Raw genomic sequence first — 16,819 nt, 5'->3', positions numbered from 1 at the left:
GGGGTGCGGCAGGGCGGGGGGCGGGGTGGGTCATGATCTGACCTGGGTCTGAACAGATCACTCTGCCTGCTGAGCTGAGAAGAGACTGCGAGGGCTTCAGGGAGAAGCAGAGAGACCAAGACCAGATGGTGGCTACTGTGACAATGATGCAGCCTAGGTGGGAGGACCCCACACTGGCTGTGACTTTATCGTCTGGGATTTTTACCTCTCCAAGGCTAGCTCCTCACCTGTCAAATGCTGACACCACCACCTGTCGCAGGGCATCTGAAGATGACACGATGGCAGAGAACCAGGCCCAGTACGCAGTAGGCTCTGGGGATGCTACCCTTCTCCAGCTGACTAAGCCGCAGGCCTTTGGACCCCTACTGGCAGTGTGACCCTGGGAAGGTTACTTCACCTCTTTTCATGTAAGTGGGATGGGCTAGAGATGTAGGGATGCAGAATGGAGCTGGTCAAAAGTAGATGTTTCTGCCACATCTGCAAAGTGAGCAAAAGTAGTGCGCTTCCCGTCACAGGAGGTATGGGAGCAGAGGCCGAATTTGCCCTTGGTGGAGGAGGGCTACCTCTACTAATAAAACTGACAATTACTGCACACGTACTAGGCACCTGGCTCAGGGCTAAGACACCTGCCTTTATTATCTGGTGCCTCAGCACTGAGCCATTGACGGCGGCATCAGTGTGAACTCACATGTCAGTTGCTATCATCTCACTGAATCCTCACAAATCAGCTCTTTGAGGGAATCCTTAACTCCCATTTTACAGATGAGGAGGCTGAGGCAGAGAGAGGAAAAGTCACTCGTCCAAGTCACTAAGATGGTACATGGCAGACTGGGCACAGTGGCTCACATCTGTAATCCTAACAGTTTAGGAGGCTGGGAGTTCGAGACCAACCTGGGCAACAGAGCAAGCTCCCTCTCTACAACAAATTTTTAAAAATTAGTCGGGCATGCTTATGGTTTCTGCTACTTGGGAGACTGAGGTGGGAGGATCGCTTGAGCCTGGGAGAAAGAGGCTGCAGCGAGTCATGATTGAGCCACTGCACTCCAGCCTGGGTGACACAGCAAGACCCTGTCTAAAAAAAAAAAAAAAAAAAAAAACCTGTGGAACCTATACATAGGTGGTCTGAATTCAGAGGCCATGTTCTTCTGGTTATAAATGTGATGTGTGCCCCTGGGCCCCAGTTTTCTCACCTGCACACAATCTCCCAGCTGACAGCCAGCACTCACACTGGCCATAGGAGTGCCACCCAGGATGTTCTGGCCAGCTGGGCCCCTGATGACGGCCCTCACCCATACCACAGAGGGCAGAACACCCCCAGCTGGACCTAGGCAACTCATAGAGTTGTGAGACACAATAAAATGGGATTTATTTTAAGCCACTAAATTTGGGGTGGTTTGCTATACAGCAATAGATAAATAGAACAGCCTTCAACAATGAACATCTGTTGAGTGCCTACTGTGGCCCAGGCACTGCACGAGACTCTGGAAAAGGCACAGCATTTTTGTCTCTGGATTCAGGGCCTACTAGGAGCCTTTAGCTTTCTCCCCGTGCAGTCTGAACCAGGCCTGAGCAGGAGCATGTGGCGCTCAGTGTCGTCTCTGCAGAAACCGCATCAAGAGCAAGGCTGATGCTCTCGTAGCTGGGTGGAGGCCAGGGGGGCTGGGTGCTGAGCAGGGCATCCTTTGGTGCACTTGGCTCCAGGACTTCCTCCATAGGGTATGCAGGTGGTGTTGGGGGCCCCTCGGCCACTGGGAAGCTCACGGCTTCCTCATAAGTGGGGATGTCAACCACTTTGGGGGTCCTGCGGGAACAGAAGAGAGGCTGTTAACAGGAGCTGGGTCAGACCCTGCTGCCTGCCAGGGAGACAATGAGAAAGGCTGGGGGCAGAGAAGTCTTCACACCCTGCTCCAAGCCTTTGAGGCTCCCGAAGGCCCCATACACACAGTTGAAACCTGGCATGAGCCAGCCCCTTCGGCCCTCAGCCTTCCCGCCACCCCCTCCCTGCTCCATAGAGTTAGTTCCCTGTATGTGCCCCCAGCACCTCCTGGTGCCTCCTAAGTCCTCTCTGCAGGGAAAGTCCTGCCCTAGGGCAGTGACTGAGAGTCCAGGGGCTGACGGTAGGTACTTAGGGGTGTTTGTTGAAAGACTGAGTGATGGTGGTCCATAGAAAGACTCCCACCTATTGAAATATCCTTTACCAGATCAGAATTGGGATGCTCAGGGTGGAATGGGAGATCTCAATTCCTCTGCCCATCTGGATGCTTTAGATTTTGATATGATGTCTGCCAAGTGATTATCTTTATGTGCATACCTCCAGGGATGGAGAGCTTACAACTTACCAGATCAACCACTTCTATCTCTGGACAGCTTTACTGTCCTGTGACTCTTTTCTTGTCCCCACCCCTGGCCAACTAAACCACCCCACAGGGGCTTGAGGCAGAGACCAGGTTCTCTGCAGCTCCGCTGACCAGGTTCTGCAGGCCAGACCCCGAGACAGATCACCCACGCCCCCGCCAGCCTGAGGCTGATAGGAATGAGACCAGCTGTCGGCCCCCTCAGAGCCCTGGCGGGTCATCTCTGGGGATCCAATGCCCCTTTCCCACCTGGGACACACAGTGGGGAGTAGGGTGAGAATGTCACTGATCCTAGGTGTGGGCTGCTCCTGCTTTGGGGGTGATCCTGAAAGTCCCTTCCAACACTGAAGGTGGTTATGAGTCTGGGCACTGGTGGTTCACCTCCCTGCTTGGACACATTCCTGCTGGGAGATCAGGGGTCTGTAATTCCATTCTGGGGCCTGGTTTCCTCACCTGTAAAATGGGGAACAATAGTGGCACCTGCCTCACAGGACAGAGTGCAGGTTAAATGGGCTCACGCAGTGCGGCACTCAGTGCCTGGCATGTAAGTGGGGTTATGAACAGAATCTCAAGGGGCTCCTATGGGGACTGGGTGGGGGAGCAAAGCTTATCACAGGCCTCTAGATGGCAGGATCCACAAGACTCAGAGAGGCTGAGTCACTTGCCAGGCTCCTCGGTTTGGAGCTGCTGGGAAGCAGTTTATTCCACACCTGTGGTCCTACTGTCTAGACCGAGGAGGGGCCAATGGCAAGAGGCCAGCCGGGGGAACAGAAGAGGCAGTAGATGGGACTCAGCTCCAGGGGCTGATGGAGGGGCCCATGCTGGGAACCTGCTGCTGCCCCTCAGGTGAGCGCCCAACACCCACTGGAGACCTGGACTTTCTCTGGCAATGTGTCTTCTCAGCCCACTGCTGTCAGCCTCCAGCCTGCTGGGAGGCTCACCGCTCCCAATCACAGACCAGGGTGACAGAGCAGATTGATGGGACCCTGGATTTGAACCCCAGCCTGTATGTCAGTACAAGGCAGGGCACCAGCCAGAAATCCCTGGGACACCAGCCAGGAGTCCCAAACATAGAACTCCGTGTCCAGTGCTTCCACAAATTCTCACAGACCTCAATTCCTTCTCTGGAACACAGCCCGGGAAGCTGAGATGGTGCCTGTCCTCACCCTCCTCTAAGCTCCCAGCATCCTTGCAGATGAGAGCGGGATAGATAATATTGCCCCTGGAAGCAGGCAAGTTGGGTTCTATTGCTGTGTGACCTGGACCACATTCACACCTTTTCTGAATCTCTTTCTCCTCATCTGTAAAATGAGGATAATAATTCCCCTTTCAGATTCAGGGGAAGAAAAAAATGAAAAACAAACGGTTCACAGCACACAGAAAAGTGAGTAATTAGCTTCCAGAGGCCCAGCTCCTGTCTGCTCACCTCCCAAACATGCCTCGGCCCCGCTTAGAGCCCTGGACACGTGAGACAGGCTTTGGGTAGGCCGCCCCAGGTGACATCTGGCAGGGCAGGGCACAAGTGCCAGTGAGCTCTGCCCGCAGCAGGAAGTTTGCTTAGAGGGCAGATGTGAAGCGGCCCTCACACCACCTTCTGCCACTTTAGTGGCCAGCTGGGCCCGCCCAGCTCCAAGTCGCCAAGGTCACGGTCGAGGATGCCAGGAACTCAGTGAGCAGGGCAGCCGCATCACACCCCTCTGGGAGCGGGCCCCATTCATGGTGCCTCTGGATGTGGTGCCTCTGCAGCTGTGTGGGGCAGTCCTGCCACAGTGGTCTCCCTGCACAGGAAGTGCCATGGAGGCCAGGGCTCACCCTAATCTTTGCAGCCTGGTTGGGGCAGAAGACCTGGGCCTGGCACCAGCTCCACTGCCCTTCAGCTGAGTCAGGCAAACCCAGGAGGAGTGGGGCAAGGGATGAAACACAATTTGCCCAACACTTAAGTTCTCTAATCTCCTTTCGTATTCACAACGACCCTGGGGGGTAGAGGCCCACACCCATTTTATGGATGAGTAAAGGCCATGTGTCGGCTAAGTGGCAAAGTCCCAGCTTCGTCTGACAGCAATGCTCAAGCTAAGTCCACCTATCACACCTCTCCCCCAAGCCACCTCATCTCTCCTCACCTCAGCTTTCTCAGCTGTCAAATGGACCCAATCCTTACACTTACCTCGTAAGTAGTTGAGGCTCAGATCTAGTGGGCATGAGGGTGCATTGCAAATTAAAACAGGAATAGCAGAGAAAGCAGATGTGTGTACCAGCTACAGCGTGTACGCTTCCCTAACTCTCATCTCATCTGAGCCTGACAGCGATGATAGGGAAAAGGTCTGTCACCCCAGCTGAGAGATGAGGTGTCAGACACAGCTCAGAGAGTCTAAGTAACATCCTCAAGGACACACAGCTTCTAAAAGAAAGAGCAGGGACTACTGGAGGCCCCACATCCAGTCATCCTCACTAAGGGAACTTACACTGAAGATATGAGCTTCCTGAGGGCAGGGGCTTTGTCTGTTTTGCCCGCTGTGGCACTGTCAGTTCTCTGAATAGGACCCAGCGTACCTCCGTGTGCTCAATCAGTATTAGGTACATGCATGAAAGAATAAGTAGATGAATAAACAGGGAAACCGAGGCCAAGAGGGGAAGGGACCTGCCCAAGCCATCAGCCCAGGAAGGCTTTGTTTCTGACCTGGAGTTACCCACAGCGGGCACCACCAGAGACCGAGGTACCTGGGAGCAAGAATAGCAGAGTAGCCACCCACGGGGGCCAGGTGCTGGGCTCTGCAGGCAGCAGGGCTGGGCTGGGTCAGCCTCGGGACAGGAAAGAGCACTGCCAGCAGCAGCAGCCTCCTCGACCCCCAGCCACCCAGTTTCTGAGTCTACGACTTGGGTCTTGGAGCTCGATGGGCTAGGATCACCCTGTGGCCTCCTGGGTGGGCTTCCTCCCTGACCCACTGGGAGTGAGGGCCAAGGGGCCCCACCTGCCAGGCGCAGCTGTGCCTAGACCCTGTTGCATCAACATGGCTGTGTGTACAGGCAACACCCACTCCCTGCACTCACATCCGGCTGGGTGGGAGGAGCAGGCTCTGGTCCAGAGCATCTGGGTCCTGGCCTGGTTCCAACTGACCACTAACTCACTGTATGACCAGGTAGGTCACTTGGTCTTCTGAGACTCAGGCCTCTCATCTGAGAAGTGAAGGGTTTGGCTGGAGAGTCCCCAAGGCCCTGCAATATCTAACACTATGTAAATGCTATGTAAATAGTTGTTATGCTGTACTGTTTAGGGAATGATGAGAAGAAATCAAAGTTTGTACATGTTCAGCACAGACACAATTCTTTTTTCAAGTATTTTGGATCCATGGTTGCTTGAATCATGGATGCAGAACCCATAGAAAGGGCCGACTGTACTGCATCATCTCTAGCTTTAAGAAGGCACAGACTGGTAGCGGGAATGCTCCTACATTCTTTGACTCGGACAACACTTTCCCTCGTAACACAGGGAAGAAGAGCATCAGGTCCCAGGTCCCAGGCCAGCTCACAGCAGTCTGGCTTAGCCCCTCACACACAGGGATCCAGGGCTTAGGACTGATGCGGCGGGAAGAATGCCAGCCGTGCAGCCAGCAGGCTCCTGCCACTTTCTAGCTATGCCTCCCCTTCCTTTTCTGCAGACACAACAGTCATTCTTACCTTGGAGGCAATAGAAAGAAGGACAGGAGGTGATGTACACAGGCCCCTGGCACATAGGCACACTCTGTACTTTGTTGAGTAAATAAGTACATAAAAGGGTATGCATAATGCATGCATTCTCAACGGGACAAACACTGGTTCTTGTTCTTGGGGAGGGTAATACTCTTTTTATGTATAAAGCACACATATACATATAGAACATAAACATATACACAGTGTATCTGGGGTATTATAATTTCATGGAGGAGGATTTGGAAAAAAAAAAAAGTCTAAGAAGGATGGCACAAGGCAAGGTGGGGAGACAGATAATGAAAACAGAAGGTTGAGAGATGCTGTCTTCATGCAACACTTTGTCCCCATCCCCGTACCTTTGTGCATGTTCTTCTACCTGCCTAAAATGCCTCTTTTCCACCATGTCCACTAGAGGAAAAGTTGACATTTGCTGTGCACCTACTGTGTTGTAGGCACTGGGCTAAAGCTCAACATCCATATCTCATTTAATTTTCCCAAGTGTCACCGGAAGTAGGGAGTGGGCGTTGAGCATAGACTCTGAGGCCAGACTGCCTGGCTTCAAGTCCTGGTTCTGACACACACTAGCTGATGTCCTTGACTGAGTTACTTAGTGTCTCCATGCCTCCATTTCCTCCTCTACAAATGGAATTCTTAACAGTAGCTACTTCAGAGGACTGCTGTAAGGATCAGCTGAGGGAGTATAGGATAGCACTTTGAACAGTGCCTGGCACATGGCTAGTACTGTAGAGGGGTTTGCTATTATTGCTGTTGTTATTAGTCCTTTTTATTTCAAATGACGAAGTTAAAGTTTAGGGGGATTGCATGATCTACTCAAAGTCCCACTGCTAGTTTGTGATAGAACCAGAAGAGGGTCCCAGTGGGTCTGACTTTTGTGTCTAGGCTTTTAACCCTCTGCTATTCTGTCCCATACCAAGCTGAGCTCAGCTGCCACCTCCTCCAGGAAGCCTTCCTGGGTTTCTCCATGTCTTTAGAACACATGCGTCTCTCACACAGCACTACCTACTCTGGTTTGTCATCATCAGCCTCTGTCATGGGGCTTTAAACTCCTTCAGGGTTGTACTGATCAGCTTCCATGTACCCAGGGCACAGGGCAAAGCCTGGTCCAAAGGAGGAACCCCATGAGAATTTGCTGGAATTACAAATGCTGGTTGGTGGGCTGGTGTGACTGGGCCCCTACCTGTGGTCCCCACCCGCTGCCCCACCCTGCCCTGCTGACCTGCAGCTCTCCTTCTCTGAGGACTCCACAGTGAGGTAATACAGGTCTCTGGAGAAGTGATAGAGGTCCCATGGGGGTGGCCCCCGGGTGCTGGCCTTGAAGGACCACAGCAGGCCAATGAGCAGTAGCAGGCCACCTGCGCCGCAGCAGACGAAGCTGATGGACCTGAGCGGGGGGCTGGGGCCCTGGCGCACCGGATGCTCCGTGGGTGGGGCCAGCTGGCCAGGCTGGGTATTTGCATCCCCTTCGCTCCACCAAGCAAAGCAGAGCGTCCCAGCTACCAGAACCACTGTGCCACTGACCGTCATGCAATAGCGGAGGGTGGAGGCCATGTGGCTCCCGTCACACATCTGGACACAGAGAAGGAGAGAGAAGAGGAAATGGGCCGTATGAAAGGTGCTGGAGGCCAGGTGTTAATCCTCAGCTGCCTGAGGTCACTGTACAACCTTGGAGAAGTCACTTAACTCCTTTGGGCTTCAGTTTCCTCATCTGTGAAGTGGAGATGATGTCCCTGACTTTGCTGGGCTATTTTGAAGGTCAGAGGTAAACATGTATCAGCACCATGCCTGGGACATCGCAGAAGCTCAGTTAAGTGTGACCACTTTCACTCAGGGCCTCCCTCCAGGCCTCAGGGGCCCCATCTGCCTGGTGGGTCGAAGACTCCCCACTCTGACTACCACACAGGAAGCTGGGAAAGAGGAAAGTGAAGGCGTGTTGGAACCTCCAGGCCTGCCAGGATTGGGGCTTGCTGGTTATGCACTGCCTGACTTCACCTGGTCACAATCTTGTGAGATGGACACTGTTATTGAACAGAGGAAGATACCGAGACCCAGAACAAGCATGAAAGAGGAGGTATTGAAGAGTCTGAGGCCGAAATTTACAACACAGAGCAAAACTTTGTGGAAAAAGATGTTCTCTGGGCTGGGCGTGGTGACTCACACCTGTAATCCCAGCACTTTGGGAGGCCAAGGTGGGCGGCTCACCTGAGGTCAGGAGTTCGAGACCAGTCTGGCCAACATGGTGAAACCCCATCTCTACTAAAAATACAAAAATTAGCTGAGCATGGTAGCACACGCCTGTAATCCCAGCTACTCAGGAGGCTGAGGCAGAAGAATCACTTGAACCTGGGAGGCAGAGGTTGTAGTGAGCCAAGATCGCACCAATGCACTCCAGCCTGGGCAAAAGAGTGAGACTGTCACACACACACACACACACATAGACACACACACACATAGACACACACACACATATGTTCACTGTGGCCTTATTAATAATGGCCATAATTTTGGAAAGTGCTAAAATGTTCAATTATAAAGAAATGGTGAGTAAACTATGGCATAATCTCTAGAATGAATAATTAATATTAGCCCTTTTTTTAAAAAAAAATCAAGCTCAGCACAAAGGTTTAACAAGAAGAGGAAACATTTATCACTTCTTGCTTTTTTCAACTTAGTATACTAAATTATGCCTACAGTGTTGTCTCAATTAAATAAAAGAATGCACAAGGGGGAAAAACTTGGAAGGGTCCTGGCCCTGGATCACATAGACGTAGGAGGCTGAAACCTAGGTCTGAGTTGTCCCCAAAGCCAATTTCTAGGCTGCCCATTGTACCTTCCAGTCCTTGTACCTATAACTTCCCCTTAGCTCCCCTCAAGGCTCAGCCTCACCAGGAAAGCCTTCTCTGAAGAAACTTTAACTTTAAACCCCTGAGTGCCCTGGGCCACCTTTGCCACAGCAGAAACCTGTGCTTAACTTCTGCTTCACTTGTCCCACTCCGCGGTCTGTGAGCTCCCCGAGGGCAGGGTCCATATTGGCCGTGTTTACCACTATATCCCCTCAGTGCCTAGCACATAATAACTGCTCAATATATCCTCTGAACTGAGAGAAAGTGTTGCTGGATAAATAAATGCTGGTTGGGTGAAAATCTACCCTCAGTTGTAAAGAGCTAGGAGAGAGGAGGCAGTGCAGGATTCCAGCTGCCACAGCACAGGGACATGAAGGACAGTCCTGGTTTTGGTCCCCCCTCTACAACTGTATGATGGGGTAAGCCCCTCACCTGCCCCGGGCCTGCTTCCTCATCAGATAAAAGGCAGGCTCTCTAGGAGGCTGCTAGGAGGATTTGCAGAAGCACTGTCTCCTCTTCCAGAGGCTGAGCCAGTGAAGCAGGGAGCGGGGGCCACAGACCTTAAAGGGAGGCTTCAGTGATCACAAATCCCTTTCAAGTGGGGCTTGCCCAGCCAACGACACTATATCCAAATGACATACTGCTGTGTGGCCGCTTAAAGCCATGATCCCATGGGAGCTAAAGGGCATGGAAAATGTTCAAGATGTAGCAGGTGAAACTTTACATTTCAAAAGGCAATGTTACCAAATGTGTTTAAAAACACACACGTGTGTGTGTGTGTGTGTGTGTGTGTGTGTGTGTGTGTGTGTGTGAAAGAGAGAGAGAGAGACAGAATGTATACATGTAAAAGGGGGGCTCTGGGAGTGGACCTCAATCTTTCTGCACCCCTAGACTTCTGGATGCATATAGAGAAATTCCATTGATAAATGACCTGCAGTTCTCTTCCTGTGAATCTGTCCAGGGCGCAAGTGCCTCCTGTCTCTAGCTCAAAGCCTTTTCATGTAGGGACTATCCCCGGTCCCCCATCCCCAAAGTCAAAGAGCTAGGAGAGGCTGTCAAGAGAAGAAACCTGTTTGTGGGGAAAAAATTCGAAAAACAAAACACACAAGCAAATCAAGAACAGTAACCCCTGCATGTATGTTATGGTACTCAACAGCCCTTTATACCTAGCATTGCACCTGCCTCCCTACAGGGGCAGGCCAGAGGAAAAGCCCCATTTTACAAATGAGGAGAGTGAGCCCAAAAAGGTGAAGGACCTTGCCCAAAGCCAGGTACAGCATGGTTCTCAGCACTGGAGGAGCGCACACCTAGGCATGCCCGCATGGGGCAACCTACACTGCTTTTTACTTTCTATCAAACAATAGTCACTGCTCATTATGGAAAAAGGAGAAAACCACAAAAGAGAATAAAAATTAAAAAAAAAAAATACAGGCTGGGCACAGTGGCTCACACCTGTAATCCCAGCACTTTGGGAGGCCGAGGCGGGTGGATCACCTGAGGTCAGAAGTTTAAGACCAGCCTGGGCAACACGGTGAAAGCCCGTCTCTATTAGAAATACAAAACTTAGCCGGCCGTGGTGGTGGGCACCCGTAGTCCCAGCTACTAGGGAGTAGCTTGAGAATCACTTGAACCTGGGATGTGGAGGTTGCAGTGAGCTGAGATCGCACCACTGCACTGCACTCCAGCCTGGGTGACAGAGTGAGACTCCTTCTCAAAAAAAAAAAAAAAAAAAAAAAAAAAAAAAAAAAAAAAAAAAAAAAAAAAAAAAAAAAAATCACCACTAATCTTGCCTCTCAGAGATGAGCACAGTCACCAGGTGGCTGTTTCTGTTCATTGCCCCCTTGTCCTGCATACAGGATGATGGCAGCAGCAGATGTGTGCTGTGCATTTATCAGGCTGGGCATTTACCGGGCTGGGCACCATGTCAAGCGCTTTACAGGTATCCCTTCACTTTATCCCCACAACAGCACTGTGTCCTAAAGACACTGTGGCCACTAGGGTGACAATTTCTCCACAATTGGTGACCACAATAGGGTGACGATTTGTCCACTAGAGTTACTGCTGGATTTGGACCCAAGTCTAGTCTGAGTCAAATCCCTGTGTGTGTGTACAGCTAGGTCTATCAGTATCTTTTAGTATAGAAAGTTGGGACCATGCTGCGAATAGATGTATTTGTCTTTGGCACAGGCAGCTCTCACTCTTTAGAATGTGTGGCCCTCCTTCCCAGCTTAACTCCTCCCAGGCCTCAGACTAGCCTCTGCAACTGCCCTTTGCATGTTCTCACATGGGGTCGGGGTCATTTTCTGTGTGGGTCTCGCTCCTTCCATGTGGAAACCCCACAGCAGGCAGGGCACATGCTAACCTGTCATCCTGGGGGAGTGGGAGGTTGAGAAGGTCAATGTCCACTGGATGAAGGGCAGCCTGTTCCTTTGCGCAGTGGTTGTTTTCCTTATTATTGTAGGTCAGGGATGTCACTATCAGCAGGGTGTTCTCACCCAAACTCCTTTCATCTGGACCCTCTACTAGGCCTGTGCTCCCTCCACCTGGAGCGCCCTCTGCTTCCATCCAGGGCCCTCATTGCACCCCTTCCCAGAAAGCTGTCTACTGCAGCTGCCCCCACCTCCCTCCAGCCGGAGGAGGGCTTTCCCGGAATTAGATGGCTCCACTGATCACTCCCTCTGACTACAGTGGTCATTCCCTGTTAGCTCTGTGACCGCCCAGCATCTCTGAGTTCAAATCCCTGCCTGCAAGGGGAAAGCAGGTAATGAAAATGAGATGGCAAGACAGCAGGCTATAAGTGAGGCATGGGGACACAAGGCTGGACTGAGGATGTACCCTGCTCTGACACTGGCAGGATCCAGCTTCTCCATGCCTTAGTGCCCTCCCCTGTAAATGGGCACAATAACACCATATTGCTTCTGAGAATGAGGATATATTAAAATAAAATTTATTCTTATTATGATTATTTTTATTTCTACAGCAGTGCTCAGTACCTGTCCCTGCCCTTCATCTTGCCCTATCTGCTAACTGGTGGCAGGGCCAGTCTGACTCTATTATCTGCCCCCTGGCATGGGGGCAGCATCCTCAGTAAAAATATAGTAGAAAGGCCCTGCTCCTGTCAGGAGAGTCCGGAGGACAGAGCCTCCCTCCTGTGCCCACTTCCGCACAAAGCCAGGACAGAACGCCATGCCATTCTCCATGTCCTACTCCATACCAATAAGGGCACTATTTTTTTCTTTTCTTTTCTTTCTTTCTTTTCTTTTTTTTTTTTTTTGAGACTCTGTCTTGCTCTGTCACCCAGGCTAGAGTGCAGTCCTGCCATCTCGGCTCACTGCACCCTCTGCCTCCTGAGTTCAAGTGATTCTCCTGCCTCAGCTTCCCAAGCAGCTAGGATTACAGGCACCACCGTGCCCGGCTAATTTTTGTATTTTTAGTAGAGACAGGGTTTCACCATGTTGCCCAGGCTGGTCTCGACCTTCTGATCTCAAGTGATCAGCCTGCTTCAGCCTCCCAAAGTGCTGGGATTACAGGTGTGAGCCACTGCACCCGGCCCCAATAAGGGCACTTTAGATGCCGCTTTGTGTAAAGACCAAACTGTCCGAACAAGAGTTTCCCAAACCATCCCCAATTAAGGTCCTGAGTGCCATGGCCTCAAGCCACCCAGCAAGATAAAACCCAGGCAGAGCCCCAGGTGTCCACACTCTGCCCACCAAGCCACCGTGACCGAGGTTAGGGGAAGGGGTCGGGGCAAGGTCGACGATAGAAGGGGCTGAGTGCCTGCAAAGGAGGGAGAAGGCCGTTTCCACCCACCTGGGGCAGGGCCATTGGGAGGCCGGCAGCAGGCGCTGTCCAGGCGCGGGGGGAGCCGGGCGCGGGTGAAGGTGTGGTGGCGGAGGACGCCAGGGCTGAGCGACCCTGCCGGCGGCGACCCTCGGGTCTGCAGGAGGTGCGGGTGTTAGGGGCGGGGGCGGGGGGGTGCCTGGCCACTGCCCCCGAGCCCTGCTCCCCAGCCCGCAAAACCGAGGCCTGGATCCCGGGCCCGCCCGGGGCTCACCAGTCGCGCCCTCTGGGCCACCCGCACCCGGTGAGCAGGGAACGAGCCAGGCCTCACCCCCCGCGCCCGCCCCGAGGGCTGCGCGCTCCCCGCGGGGCTCTGAGGCTGCCGTGGGGCGCCCAGGGGCGCGCGGGACCCGGGCCTCGCCCTCCACTCCGGTGGTGACCGCGCCAGCCCCACCTCCCTCTGCGTCCTCGCCTAGACTCCGGGTGGCCCGGGCTCCGGGCAGCTCCAGGTGTCCAGCGCTGTCGCCCAGTCGGCCCCGCCCGTCCTTAAAGCGCCAGCACGATTGGGCTGGCGGGGACTGGGGTTTGCCAGCGCGGCGGGGCCCGGGGAGCGGCGGGGCTGCTGCTGACCGGAATGCCTTGGTGCGGATGGGACCCCTGGGTCCTGGGGGCCGTCCCGCTCCCGCGAGCGCTTCAGGGCGGGCTTGGGAATGGAGACAAACTCCGAACCATTAACACCCAGCCGCACAGGGTTTAGGAGTCCCGAGCCCAGTCCTATTCACCCCCATTTTATAGAAAGGGAAACTGAGGCCCAGAGAGGGGAAAGTCACTTGCCGAGGTGTTTGCTGCGGACTGCTTTGACAGAAGCTGCTTTTTCTCAGCACTCAGAGAGCAAGCCCTCCTGGCCCTCCAGGACCCCAGGTCCTGGCAAGGATGGCGTTCTCAGCGGTAATGACCAGCATTTAAGTGCTCCCGGATAGCGGCGTCACTGTCCCAACCAGTGGAGGTCCCGGAGAGGGGCTGAAGATGTGTGACCTAACTTCTCTGAACTTTACTCCATTAAGGAGAGCTGATAATCCCTAACTCACAGTTCTGTGAGGACTGAATGCCTTAAGCATGCAGGTTAAGTGGCTACTGAAGGCCGTTTTTGTGGACAGGTGATTTGGGAGCCTAGAGGAAGGTGTGTGTGTGTGTGTGTGTGTGTGTGTGTGTGTGTGTGTGTGTGTGTGTGTGTGTGTGTAAAAATCCTTCCATGAGAGGACATCTGAGGTGTGGACAACAGCATCCCGGCAGAAGGAGCAGCATGTAGACGATGTCACAGGCTGGTTTGATCCTGACAAGTTCATGTGGGCCAAGGGAAGCCAGTTCCAGGCCCAGCTGGGGTCTGGGTTTTGTTCTTGCCCTTTCCTGCTACTCCAGCAAGCCCGGGGACTGGGGCCACTTTGCCACTGGCATGGCCTAGATTCTCCAATGAGCTGGGGGTGACTAACTCTCTTCCCAGCCCAAGGGTAGAAGGTGGAGCAGCCTGTCCAGCAGGGATCTGATGCCCAGAGAGAGGAAGTCACTGGCTCCAAGTCACAGAGCCGGTCAGTGGCAGGGCCCAGGGCCCTGGCCCCCAAACTCTGTCTCTGAAGAAATATTCCACCAGGAAACTAAAGCTCAGAGAGGGCCCAGGCCTGTGTGTGCAAGGCTACAGAGCTGAGACAAGGACCAGGCAGACTTCCTTAGACTTTGCTCTGCTCAGTCTGTAGGTGGGACCAAAGGCCACTGGCAGCCCTCTTCACACCCTTGTGGGCTCGGGGCAGATATGAATTGGAAGCTAGAGGCCACAGAGCTTTTGGCTCCACTCATTTCCACAGGGCAGGCCTCTGTGTGTGTTGAGGGCCCCTCACTGGTCAAAATGGACCCTCCCAGCCCTGCCTGTGTAGTCCCAGAAGTGAGTCACAGGTTGGTGATGTTGGGGTCCAGACCTGGACAGGCTGATGTTGCTAGCACACCCCTCGGGCCCTGCTTCAACCTGAATCCCTGGGCCAGGTTGGAAGCTCAGTCCTTGGAACTGGACAAGTCATGGTTCCTTCCTGCCTTAGTCACTTTCAGACTAGAAGACCGGCCACATCTTTATCTGTAAAATAGAGACAATGGCACCTCCTTCCTAGAGTAGCTATTGGGGTTTAATAAGACCTTAGCCTAAGGAGCTGGCCTGGGTATGTCCTCACATGACACAATGGCTCTATTTGTGAGTTTCCCTAGTTTATGAGGACCTCCCCAGTGCAGGGACCAGGTGTCACTTGGCTCAGGACTCAGCCAGATGCAGTACAGCTGGGACCAGAAGGGGCCGGGCCTGGGTGCTGATTGAAATCCAGGAATCTGTCCCAGGTTTTCTGGCCCTGTCTTCTTTCCCACCTTTCAGAAACTGGTCTCAGCATCAGATCTGCGATGCTGCCCAGGCGTGGCGGTGACCCTCTCTAAACAAGCATGCTCAGAATTTCCCTGGCCTCAGCTGGGCGACTCAGGAGAAAATTAGTTATCAGCTTCTGCCTCAAGGGGCTAGGGAAGGGAGCTAACATTTGTACCCACTTATTACATGTCACCAGCCACATACTCTTCCCATTTCGTTGTCACCTCAGCTAAGTCATGGAGGGTCAGAGAGATGTGCATTGCCCAGGGCTCACAGCTAATAAGTGGGGATTAGGGAGAGAAGGTACTGAAATCCATGTCAGTCTGAATCTCCCAGACCCGTATGCACTTCTCCAATTTTTGCCACATTGTCCCCTTTGTTACAGCCTGTGTTGCTGCTCCCGCCTCTCACTGGCCTCTCTGCCCCCAAGCTGACTGCCCTTCATGAGACACCAGCTTGAGCTTCCAAACCAGTATCCCCATCAGTCCCTCACCTGCCAAACCTTTCAATGGCTCCCCCATTGCCCTCAGAATAATGACCCCAGCTCCAAGCATCCACAGTCTTGTAACCAAGTCTCTGGCCACCTCCCAGCTTCACTTCCTGTGCTCCCTACCATGTCATGCCTGAACTCACTGTTCACTGTGTCCCAGAGACAATGCCACACCTTGGTCACAAAGGTCCTTTCCTCACCTGGTGAGCTCAGGCACTTCCCTTAAAATTCAGGTTACAGGTCACCTTTTGTAGGTGACTTCTCAGTGTCCCATAGTAGTATAATCTGGTCTCTCTTCCAGGCTTCCAAAGGGCTTTACTGGTCCATCCATCCTAGCCCTGAGCACACTGACAAAATAAAACTGTCATGCCTGCCTCCTCCTCCCTGCCCCTCCTCCCTCCATCCTCCTCCCCTCCTTCTCTCTTTTCTTCTTCTTCTCTTCTTCTTCTTCTTCTAGTTCTTTCTTCTTCTTCTCTTCTCTTCTTCTTTCTTCTCTTCTTCTTTTTTTTCTTTCTTTTCTTTTTTTTTCTTCAGTGAAAAGAAATTGCTGGACATTGCAGAAAAATTAGAAAGTATCAGTTAAGTTAAAATAAATCAGGTCAGGCACAGTGGCTCAGGCCTGTAGTCCCAGCACTCTGGGAGGCCGAGATCACCTGAGGGTGGATCACCTGAGGTCAGGAATTTGAGACCAGCCTGGCCAACATGGTGAAACCCTGGCTCCACTAAAAATACAAAAATTAGCGAGGCGTTGTGGCGGGTGCCTGTAATCCCAGCTACTTGGGAGGCTGAGGCGGGAGAATTCCTTGAACCCAGGTGGCAGATGTTGCAGTGAGCTGAGATCATGCCACTGCACTTCAGCCTGGGTGACAAAGACCCTGTCTCAAAAAGCATCTAGTAGCAACCTACAATGCACAGGACAGGACAGCACCCACAACAAAGAATTATCCAGTCCCAGATGTCAAGCACCGGGGTTGAGAATCCCTGGTTTAGACTGCCTTAGTTAGGTTTTAGAGACTGGCTTGTTCAAAGGTTTGCAGACTGTGTTCTACAGAGACTCTGGGGCTCCTGGGAGTGAGTGGAATGAGAGGGAGGGGACAGGGACCCCAGCCACATTCCCGGCCAGTCAGAGCAGGTGCCCTTTAGGTCAGCTTTTGAAGCTAGAGTTCTGTATTAGCTTTGCTTTGGAAAAATCCCTGGGGGTAGGGAGGTACGTAGAGAAAAGATTTGAATGCCGTTACCCTGCTTTGAT

General features: G+C 52.8%; 1 protein-coding gene across 2 annotated transcripts; it reads right to left on the bottom strand.

The window, feature by feature from the left end:
- Nucleotides 1–1,344: 1,344 nt before the first annotated feature.
- Nucleotides 1,345–13,204, bottom strand: TMEM61 (transmembrane protein 61). 2 transcript variants are annotated; one of them, XM_017869400.1, is made up of 4 exons: nt 13,137–13,204; nt 12,713–12,839; nt 7,279–7,628; nt 1,345–1,801 (listed from the first exon to the last, which is right to left on the bottom strand). In XM_017869400.1, exons 2-4 carry the CDS (start codon nt 12,725–12,727, stop codon nt 1,534–1,536), a joined length of 633 nt encoding a protein of 210 aa, XP_017724889.1. In that variant the 5' UTR covers nt 12,728–12,839; nt 13,137–13,204; the 3' UTR covers nt 1,345–1,533. The 2 variants fall into 2 exon arrangements, with proteins under 2 accessions (XP_017724889.1, XP_017724888.1); XM_017869399.1 differs by having other exon boundaries at nt 12,957–13,198.
- Between the last annotated feature and the right edge of the window lie 3,615 nt (nt 13,205–16,819).

This window comes from Rhinopithecus bieti, unplaced genomic scaffold (genome assembly GCF_001698545.2).
Source record: "Rhinopithecus bieti isolate Rb0 unplaced genomic scaffold, ASM169854v2 scaffold_4916, whole genome shotgun sequence".
Lineage (NCBI taxonomy): Eukaryota > Metazoa > Chordata > Mammalia > Primates > Cercopithecidae > Rhinopithecus > Rhinopithecus bieti.
The sequence above is the reverse complement of the archived record's forward strand: the minus strand, read 5'-3'. Positions and strand labels throughout refer to the sequence as shown.